This window comes from Mastomys coucha, unplaced genomic scaffold (genome assembly GCF_008632895.1).
Source record: "Mastomys coucha isolate ucsf_1 unplaced genomic scaffold, UCSF_Mcou_1 pScaffold12, whole genome shotgun sequence".
NCBI classification, from domain to species: Eukaryota; Metazoa; Chordata; class Mammalia; order Rodentia; family Muridae; genus Mastomys; species Mastomys coucha.
In genome coordinates this window covers 92,505,529-92,516,663 of record NW_022196894.1, presented here as the reverse complement: position 1 = coordinate 92,516,663, position 11,135 = coordinate 92,505,529, and the positions used below count along the sequence as shown (strand labels likewise).

The 11,135-nt window shown below is 44.2% G+C and overlaps 1 protein-coding gene across 1 annotated transcript in view; it reads right to left on the bottom strand.

Moving 5' to 3' along the window:
- Positions 1-6: 6 nt before the first annotated feature.
- Positions 7-11,135, bottom strand: part of Ttc3 (tetratricopeptide repeat domain 3) — a 108,703-nt gene continuing 97,574 nt past the window's right edge. The window contains exons 42-47 of the mRNA XM_031360615.1: positions 11,066-11,132; positions 8,513-8,853; positions 6,661-6,787; positions 6,379-6,513; positions 2,018-2,110; positions 7-443 (exon numbers count right to left, since the gene is read on the bottom strand). Of these exons, the coding sequence (XP_031216475.1) occupies positions 369-443; positions 2,018-2,110; positions 6,379-6,513; positions 6,661-6,787; positions 8,513-8,853; positions 11,066-11,132 (838 nt within the window). The 3' untranslated portion in view covers positions 7-368. The remainder of the gene's footprint in view (positions 444-2,017; positions 2,111-6,378; positions 6,514-6,660; positions 6,788-8,512; positions 8,854-11,065; positions 11,133-11,135) is intronic.

Below are 11,135 nucleotides of genomic sequence, written 5' to 3'. Positions count from 1 at the left end.
GGAAGCTAAGAACCTTTACAGTCTGAGTACTGCTTTGAGGAGCTCAACAGTTCTTTCCAAAGAAGCTACTCATCTCAGAGTATCCCTGCTGCAGCCCCAACAACGCAGGACCATGGTGACAGAGCACTGCAGACACACATGGCTGTCACTTGCCTGGAACTTGGGACAGACTGCATTCCAGATTTCCGTTTGTTAGCTTTGTGAGCACAATGTGAGAGCTTCCCATGTTTGCTGTTTTACACTGGTAACAGGACACTGTTGTTAACTCATGAAGTGCACGGTGCATTAGTGAGGAGTGACTACCTACAACACCAGGAAGGAGGTTCCCATCTTCTCAAGGGATGGGTCTGTGACGATGGCACAACAGGTTACTCTTCTGACAGCAGGTCACTGCTGCCACAGGTGGGGCACGTGCTCTGCCCTTTCAACCACTGCTTAAAGCACTGAAAACGAAAAAGCAAAGTCAGCTGGTGCCCTCAGGACCACATGGGCCTTGGCTCTCAAACCACTGGACTCTGGCAGGGATACAGCTCATGTTACCTCAAGCCTGGTGATGCCAATACGAAAGACATCAATATCTGCTCAGGGCAGTATCTAGAACTAGATTCATGATCTCATGAAGGGCCTTGTCCTCCCTTATACCCTGGCCTCACTCTAAGCTCTTCTAGCTTCCTTCACTGATTTGTACAAGCTGTCAGTTTTGTGGCCACAAAAAAATCACTCAATGTTGCTCCTCACCAGCCTGTGTGCCACATGGTTGGGCCAGCATAGAAAACCAGACGGTCCAAGCATTGGTACCATATCTGAAGGAGGCTCTGCAAGCTTTTCAGTTCCATCTGGTGAGTACTCTATGTTTGACCTGATCTGTCCTAACCCAGTAGTGCCAGAATAGGGAGGCAATTAGTCCTGGAAGGACATGAACCCAATGTCTAGGCAGAGGCTGCCTTCAGCACGTGAACTGAGCCTCATACACTACATCGAGGAGACACTAGGCACAATTTATTTACTTAGTCATATAAGAAACCAAACCGCCTTTCAAGGAATTAATTCTTCGAGTTTCAGAGCCAACATAGCTATGCAGTCAACTGTAATTCTCTGCCCATGGCATGATAGGCAGTCATCTACAGAGCTACAGACATCCCTGGCCCAAGAACCCTTGAAGTAATAAAGTGAAAAACAGAGTTCTGGAGAAGTAGAAATAAAGTTTCATAGTAAAATAAGAGAGCCATATTCCAGCTCCTGTAAGCAGCAGCTTCAGCACTAAGAAGTTGTGTTTCAGAGATAGCCAAGGGCATGCTGTAAAAACAAAGTTCTGCTGGTCAGAATGTTGACATAGAATGACCAGGCCATTCTGACTAAGCTAAGGAAAGCCAAAACAAAAATAACTGGTGGTCGCGATGACGTTAAGGTCCACGAAAACAAGGCTAGCAATTCTTGGAAGAACTCCCCAACCCCTCCCTGTGGTGAATTTAGAAAAAGACCACTGTCACCCTGACCTTGCTGACGACAATCCCCCTACCACCTAGTAACTCAGCCCCTTCCCAGAGACTTTTCAAGGCCAGGTGCAGAGCTGGATAGGGAAGTTGGCTGACTAAGCCAAGAACAGCCCCCTGAGCAAGCCAACCAATGCCTGATGAGATCCTTAGTCCTGTGTTCCACCAACCAGAGTAAGCCAGCTAGCCCTGTTGCAGAAATCTGCCCTCTGTCAAGCATAAAAGATGTGTGCTTTCTGAGTTCGAGGTTGACACCCTGCCACCCTCTCCACCCCCATGGATCAGTAAACCTGATGTTATTCCATCGACCTATTGTCAATCTGTGTTCTCTGGGTTGAGCCTAGATTACTACACCTTACCCACTGCCCAAACAAAACACCTATTTTTTACAGTCATATGAATATTTCATGTGGAGATTTACAAACTAAAAATGTTTTTGGAAACACAAATACAGACTCCTAGAAAAAAATTCCAGTTTTATTTTCAAAATGCTTGCTATAAAGGCAGTCAAAGATAATTCTTACCCCTTTGTGAAACTTGTGACCACATTTTAGCACACGCATGTTTTTTGACTTGAATATTTCATGGCATATCTCACAGGAATTTCCATCTGGTGCCTGTGGAAACAAACATGTTTAAATAATAAGTTAACGTTTTATGACATGAGATCTCACGACTTAATACGCGGCCAAAAGTGGCCTAAAAAGGATTCTGCTACAAAGGGTGGCACACTGTTTTTCCTTTGTGCTTGAACAGAGTCAAAAATAGCTTGTTTTAAAATAGTTTCTAGAGCCAGGCAGTGGTGGCGCACGCCTTTAATCCCAGCACTTGGGAGGCAGAGGCAGCTGGATTTCTGAGTTTGAGGCCAGCCTGGTCTACAGAGTGAGATCCAGGACAGCCAGGGCTACACAGAGAAACCCTGTCTCGAAAAACCAAAAAACAAACAAACAAACAAACAAACAAACAAAAAAAAACAAAGAAAAAAAGAAAAATCTAAGAAAAAAAGCAGAAAAATAACAAATAAGGAGGATCTCTCAGAGTCTGAGGCCAGCTTAATCTAGTAAACTCCAGGACTACACAGAGAACACAGAGATTATGTTCCAAAACATGATCCTACTCAAAACAAAATATAAAGTTCTAATTTTCTTGGAATCGTTTCTGTCTTTTTTCCCTGTATAGAACTCAGAAATCCGCCTGCCTCTGCCTCCCAAGTGCTGGGGTTAAAGGCGTGTGCCACCATTGCCTGGCCCGAAAAATACTGTAATAACCATTCCCATCCCATACTGAAAATGTGGCAGTAAAAATACGTTAGTGCTACAAATCAGTCCGAGGCTTGAAATATAACACATCCACATACAACATACTATCTGTGGCGGTTTAAATGTGCTTGGCCTAGGGAGTGGCACTATGAAGCGGTGTGGCCTTGTTGGAGAAAGTGTGTCATTGTGGGGTGGACTTTGAGGCTCCTATGATCAGGCTCTGCCCAATGTGGAATGTGAATCTTCTCCTGTATGCCTTCAGCTCCTCTAGCACTAGGCCTACCCATACACTACCACACTTCTCGCCACAATGAAAATGGACTGAAACTCTGAAATTGTAAGCCAGCTCCAATTCAGTGCTGCCTTGGCCACGCTGTCTCTCCACAGCAATGAAACCCTAACTGAGACACTCTCTTATGGTCAGTTGTAATATCCGAAGTTGACAAATGGTGACACAGAAAGGAGGTCTTAACAGACCACTGGGTGGGCTGGAGAGATGGCTCAGTGGTTAAGAGCACTGACTGTTCTTCCAAAGGTCCCACTTTCAAATCCCAGCAACCACATGGTGGCTCACAACCATCTATAATGAGATCTGACGCCCTCTTCTGGGGTGTCTGAAGACAGCTATAGTGTACTTATATATAATAAATAAATAAATATTTACATTTTTTTGGGTTTTTTTAACAATTAAAAAAAAAAAAAGACCACTGGATAAATACAGATGGTGGCAGTATTTACTATGTAATTAATTTTTAAAAATAATTGATGAGACTAGATATCTACAGGTGTCCCTAGAAATGATTCTGCTATATAACATGTAAACAGGGTTGCCCCTGGCTAAGACAGGGTTAGGTTTCTGAGGTTTCTCTAAGCATGAATTATTAGTACAAATCAGAACAGAGTGTACTTGTGGCTCACCTAGGAAACGCAATAAGAAGATTTATGCAGCACTGCACATGGACACCAACAGGTCTCTGTAGGCAAGGCTTATGGCTCACAGCACTTGCACTGCACATGGACACCAACAGGTCTCTGTAGGCAAGGCTTATGGCTCACAGCACTTGCCCTACAATGGACACCAAGTTCTACTTTTCATCATAGTTTCGAGCATTTCAGAATCAAGAGCCTTGTTTATATAGGACTTTAGCAACAAATAAGAACTATGGCCCTAAACTGACCCAGAACCACCTGCGAGTGGAGCTCTGCTCTTTCCTGGGGTGTTTACAGGGCCCAGGCAGATATGGGGCAGAAGCTAAAGTGAGGGTTTTGCTCTGTTCTACTGCTGTGCAGAATTCAGGGTCAGGGAAGACATGGAGGCGTGAACCCTAAGATGTGGAGTATGGTCTGAAGAGCTCAGAGCAGTTGACCTGGAAAATCTTACAGTTAACTTGACTCCCAGTGTAGAAAGAGACGCTGTTCTAAATGTAAACAAATCTGAAATTCCTTTCACCCACCCACACCAAGGATATAAGAATTAAGACGAATGTGCTTATCTTAAAAAAAAAACAAAAAAACAAAACAAAAAAACAAAAAAAACCCAAAACAAACAAACAAAAAAACCCAATAAAACACTACTTGTTTTTACCTATGGTGTGCATTGGATCCCCTGGAACTGGAGTTACAGGTAGCCAAGTCAATCACCTGATGCAGGTGCTGGGAACAAGTCAGATCTTCTGCAACATCACTATGTGCTTTTAACCACTAAGCCACCCCTCCAGGCCCTGAAATAATCAGTTTTGCCAAGACTAACCCATACATTTGATCATGTTTAGTAAAGTAAGTAACAATGTGGTAATTCTGGTTACAGGTAGCTCTTCAGTCCAGGCTGCCTGAAAATTGTAATCCTCCTGTGTCAGCCCCCTGAGTAGATAGGATTACATGTGTACACTGTCACATCCAGCTTTAGTTTACACAATGCCCTTAGAGTTTGCATCTTCTACTGTAGCCTGTTTCAGTAGGTAGGAGTGCTTGTTGCATGGGCATGAGGACCTGAGGTTGGATCCCCAGGACTTGCATTAAAAGGTGGGCATAGCTGCACACATCTATAATCTCAGGGCTACCACATGCAAGGGAGAGACAAGAGGCCATTGGGGCTTGCCCACCATCAACCTCACTGAAAAACAGCACCAGGTTCAGTGAGACTCTTGTCTGAAGAGAATACAGTGAGCATGACAGAGCAGGACCTTGGCCTCTGCACAGATATATGAGTGTGCACTTGCTCCTTCATGTGCATACGCACACTCTTCCCCATAGTCTAGGACTCCAGCCCGGGGTCTTTTTACCCTGGGTAACCTCATCCAGATTATCCCCTCAGCATGCCCAGAGGCCTGTCTCCCTGATGATCCACCATCTCATCAAGCTGACGCTGAGGATGAGCCTGCTCTACTTCTTGGGGAGGGGGGTGGGAGTGGTGAAACATCCTCCTTCAAAAATACAAATGTTGGAGAATCCCATCTGGGTGGAGGGTCACTGAAGATGCTCACTTAAGCTCCAGTGAAGTCAGGGCCTGATCTTGTAGTACCCCCACCCCCATTTTTATCACTGGGTAAGTGGAGATATGACCCTTTGGGGAGGAATGGAAAAGCTCCGCAGAAAAAGCTCCGCAGAGCAGTAGAAAAAAACCCCAAAACCAAAAGCCAAACCAAACAAAACCACCCAAGAAAACAAACCAAAACCAAACAAAAAAGAAAATCCAAAGCACTAGAGGAATAAAGACCAGTTCACAAACACTCAGTACTAGCTAGCTCTAGGCAACATCATGCCTAGAGCTCTGTACCATCTTCTGCCCCGACAGACTGCTGTATGGCCTGCAACTTGAACACGAACCTCACTCCTGCACAACTGCAGAAGCAGGGCAAAGTATCACCTACACCAAATGCAATCTAAGTGGAAGGGTGCCCTCCTACTGCCTAATATCCTTAGTAGGTCTCCAGCATTAGCCACTCAGTATGCTAAGAACTAGGGACTCCTTGCTGTCTGCTAAGTATTACATTCACAGCTTCACATAGGTGAACACAAACAGGCTCACAAACATTCATGCCTTGGATATTTTACTATAAGATATGAACAATTGTAGAACTGTGCAAATTTATATATAGCTACAATAACAATTTAACACATGTGCTATATAAACAAAAAACATTAATTTTCTTAAAAGAAAACAAGACTTAGACAGCGATGTCAAAAAGGCCATATCTCCTTCCAGGCACTCCAGGGAGGAGACAGAGCTGCCTCAAGGCAGGGCTGCTCCACAGCTGCCCAGGCTCACTATAGTGCTGAGTTACGAAAGCCACTTTTAAGTCCAAAGTCCTTGCTTATATAGCATAAAATTATCCAAAACTTGTTTTCCCATGTGATTTACAAAATCAACACACTTGGCCATTTGCAGAGATGTAGGAACAGTACAAAGCTGGGACAGTCAGGGCTGTCACTTATATGCAGGGTCTTTGCCCTGGGTACCAGATATGGATGTATGTTCAAACACAGCAAAAGCTGGTTCCTAATTCTAGTCTCAAATAAAACAAGCTTCAAAGTGAGAATAGCTAACTAATGAATTAAAAACTGTGCTCCCTTCCTGTCCCATCAAAGAGGAGAGCGAGCGACACACTCACAGAGATGATACTCACAGGGACATCATCTTTTTTCTGGCCTCTGGTTTTAGCTGATGGGCCAGCAGCTGCCAAGGGTGGACTCTGGGAGGACGTGGCCAGAGAGGCAGCAGAATGAGCCTCAGATGTCTTCTTGTCTTTTCCTGGATTTGGCTACGAGGTGACGAGGTGGGAAAGGGGAGATGAAGTGAGTTACTGAGTCTGGCCACCATCTCCAGTCAGCTCTTCTCTACATTGTGGTTTGGTTTGAAGCTTTTTATTCTCACATTTTACAAATAAGCATGAAAATGAACATCTTACCTTTTTCTTCTTTTGTTCATCGAGAATGTGTTCTGTCACTTTCTCAGCAATCTCCTCAATACTTAATCCCGAAAATGAGTTCTTGCTTTTGTTTCTAACTTTTTTAATAAAACCAGCAAGCTCAGTGCTGAAAGGGAAAAGTGAATGATAAATAATAATTTTCACTCAGTATCAGTATCAACATGTATTATCAGTATTATCAGAAGCTAACCTGTGGACCACAGATGACTGGTGACTGTACAGAGAGCGCACTGTTTTAAGGTAGGATAACTCTTCTCATGTGGGTAACAAAATTTCAGTATTTTACTAAAGAAGTGGTTCTGCAGTTAAGAGGGCGTATTGCACTTATGGAGGGCCCACATACAGTTCCCAGCAATCATTCAGAGGCCCACAAACATCAGTAACTCTAGCTCTTGGTATCTAGTACACACTTTTGGTTTCCATGGGCACATACACTCATGTGTATATCATACCAGACACATGCAACTAAAAAAATGAAACAGGCTGGAGAGCTGGCTCAGCAGTTAAGAGCATTGAGCAACCACATGGTGGCTCATAACTATCTGTAATGGGATTTGATGCTCTCTGCTGGTGTGTCTGAAGAGTGAGACTGTGTACTCATACACATAAAATCAACAAACAAATCTTTAAAATATTTCAATATTACATTTTCTGTTTTTGCAACAGGGTCTCATTGTGTAACCCTGGCTGGCCTGGAAGTCACTGTGTAGACCAGGATGGACTCAACCTCAGAGAGATCTGCCTCTGTCTCCCAAGTGCTATGATTAAAGGCATAGACAACAACACCTGACCTTCAGTATCACTGACCTGGCTACAGCTGCTGCTGAATGTCAGGCCAGCCAACAGCAGCGACCAACAATGAGTCTGTGTGTGCACATACATGAGGCCAGAGGTCAACTGTGGATGTCCTTCTCTATCATTCTCCTGTTTATTTTTTAGAAAGGATAAACTAGATATCCAGTGAGCCCAGGGGGTCTGCCTGTCTACTTTGCCTCTGCTGTGCTATGATTACTAAGGTTAGCCACCTTTGTTGCCTTTTTATGAGGGTGAAAGGGACCTGAGCTGTGGTCCTTATGCTTGCCTAAGTACTTTACTGAACTGAGTCATCTCCCCAGGTGCCCCAGACATTTTTAATGACTACTTTGTTCCTAAATTTCAATCTCAAGCCGGTCATTAACACTGAGAAAGAAAATACAATGCAGGTAAAGGGCTGTTCTGTACAGCCCAGTCTTTTTAGCGGTCTTTCCACACATCCTTACTTCTGCTTCTCTAGCTCTGCCTAGACACTGGCCCTGATTAGGAAGCAGAGCCACACCAAGTATGAGAAGCCATACTCAGCTTGATAAACAACTCTTGTTGATTGAGCAATGAGGAGTTCTTCCTGGGACTCACACAAGTGATACGTGCATACATCTTAATATTGAATTCAATCTAGTTTTTTCACCTCATACTTCTAACAAGTCAGACTTCTTGTCTAAAATGCAGAAAGCCCTGGGTTAATGCCTAGCACCACACTACTATGGTCCCAAGAGGCAAGAAACGAAGTGCTTGTTTTTTTCAGCAAAATAATATAGTTCTTTTCACAGTAGTCTGTAATTGACCATGGTTTTATCTGACCAAGAAAACAGTTCAATGGCCAGGCATGGTAGCACACACCTTTCATGGAAGCAGTCAGGAGAGGCAGGTGGATCTCTGTCCACAATCAGATTAGTCTACACAGTGAATTCCAAGTCAGCCAGAGATACACAGTGATGAAACCCTGTCTCCACAGGACAGTAGCAACAAACCCCAAAGAAATAATTAATGCAATATTTAATAGTCACAATTATACCTGGCATAACATGGGAATATCACTGACAGGTGTTCAATAATACTGTTGGAAGGCTTTTTTGGAGACTGGCTTGACCGAGTAGCCTGTCCAGAGAGTTTCTCGTCAGCCTCAGGGCTCTGTTCTGATGGAGACAGCTGGCTAGCCCTCTTGAGCTCAAGCTGCTGAGTAACTTCTGGCTGATGGGTGGGTGATCCCAGAGACAGTTGCGGAACCTCCTCTGGGCAGCCACTAGCAGGCTCCACGTGAGGATCGTTGAGGACTGCTCCAGTCATGCTGTCTACACAAGCCAACAGTCCGTGATCCTCGTGGCCTGAAGACTCAGAGAGTAACTGAGGATTGATCTGTGAAGTAAAGTCCACAACAACTAGGTCACACTTAGTGACAGGGAGGAAAACAAACTCAGAGTACGAATGCCCACAGTGTAGTGCTCATTCAACAAACTTGAATACAGCGAGTAGTTTTTAAAGAATCAGTAATCATAAATTCTCATTAAAACACATACAGATGTGTGACTTGTAAACAACTGTCATTTTTCTCTTTAAAATTAGTAAAGTGCCTACTTGACATCTCTCTCTACTCTACCCAGCCACACCTCTGCCCTGGTAGCTGATGAGAATGACCTGCCCTAACATACCCAAAGCTGTCTCCAACCATCTAAAACAGAGCGAGACCCAGCAGTGAGGGCCACATCCTCCCACAGAAGTACAGTGTCTGCAGGCCTCTGTAGTTCTTACCTTCTATCTACTGGAGGAGGACCAGATCTCAACCCTAGACTCCTCTCTCCTCAGGCCACCTCTTACTTTCTAGACTAGACTTCTTCTTCTTCTTCTTTTTTTTTTTTTTGGTTTTTTCGAGACAGGGTTTCTCTGTGTAGCCCTGGCTGTCCTGGAACTCACTCTGTAGACCAGGCTGGCCTCGAACTCAAAAATCCGCCTGCCTCTGCCTCCCAAGTGCTGGGATTAAAGGCGTGCGCCACCACTGCCCGGCTTAGACTAGACTTCTTATCTGCACATCCATTTGTGTGATCTGGGAAAACCAAATTTAATGTGCTCAAAACCAGGCTCAGTGGGCTGGAGAAATGGCTCAGAGGATAAGAGCACTGGCTGCTCTTCCAGAGGACCTGAGCAACCATCTATAATGACATCTGGTGCCCTCTTCTGGCCTACAGGCATACATGCAGATAGAATGCTATATATACAATAAAATAAAAGATAAAATAAACAAAAAATCCCCAAACAAACAAACAAAATCCAAACAAACAGCCAACCAACCAGGCTCAACAGCAGTCTCTCATCCCCCCCATGACCCAGACTTCTCATGCAGCCTCACTGCTCCAGCCTCATAAGCAGCACAGGTCTTCCTTCTGTACTGCTCCCAACTACAGTCTCCCCTCCTCCACACACTACCGAGGGGTCGTGGGCCAAGGAGAAGTCACCCAGCCTTGTCCTCCCTTCCACTCCTCCCTCTAGTTCATTTTTGCTAAGCATTGATCTGATCACAACCTCTGACTAGAAACTTAAAGCACAGCCTGCCTAATGACCTAAAGTGTTCCTCATGCCCTTCCCAAAGGACAGACTGTGTGCCTTTTACTTCTAGCTCTCAGCATGTAGTTCCCAAAGGACAGACAGTGTGCCTCTTACTTCTAGCTCTCAGCATGTAGTTCCCAAAGGACAGACTGTGTGCCTCTTACTTCTAGCTCTCAGCATGTACTTTGTTCACTGCAACATTAGACTCCTCCCCAAGCCCTCTCATCCCTTTCCTACCCTACAGGAGGACTTATGTGACTAGAGCATTCCCACTAGTGGTTGGGAGAAACATCAGCGTGTTTTCTTTGTGACTGTGGTCTTGAGGTCCAAGCCCGCAGGCAGCACTCTGAGAGCCCAGCACACATTTAATCTTAATCACTATCAAATACTCAGTGAACAAATGAGGGAGATATGAGGCACAAAATTCAGTTTCCAAGGATACATTTTTTACACAAGTTCCTGGTACATTGAGAGGTCTCAGAATTTTGAGCATTAAAAATTTTTGAACATTTACGAAATTATAAAAAGTCCAATAGAGTTCTGCATGTCTTAGATGTAGCATTGTTTGCTTTGTATCTGATGAGGCAACAGACTTAAGACGTATGCCACCAAGTATCCAGAAGTTTAATTGCAGATGCTGATAGGAACTGCAGCTTCAACTACACACATCTGTTACTCAGACTGCTTTTTTACATTCCAGACTACATGTAGTTCATTGTCTCTCTGTCTGTCACACACACACACGCACACGCACACGCACACGCACACCCACCTTGCATCAAGAAAAGAAAGAAGACAGACACTATGGTACATGAAAGTGACAAGAAACACGAGATCACAGTGTATCTTAGACCTGTTCTCATGCCTGACTGTAGAAACACTGATCCATTTACATTCGAATGTTTAAAACAACATAGAACCATTAAGACTAACCCATTCCTATTTTCAGAAAGCAGTAAAATCAAACTACTTTGGACAGTTTAGGGAGACACTGTGGTTATGCATTTCTCCACATTGATCAACTCACCATTGTACAAGCAGGAAATGAAAGCTCAGAAATCGGCACACTGGAGAGGTCACTGAGTCGAGAGCCACTC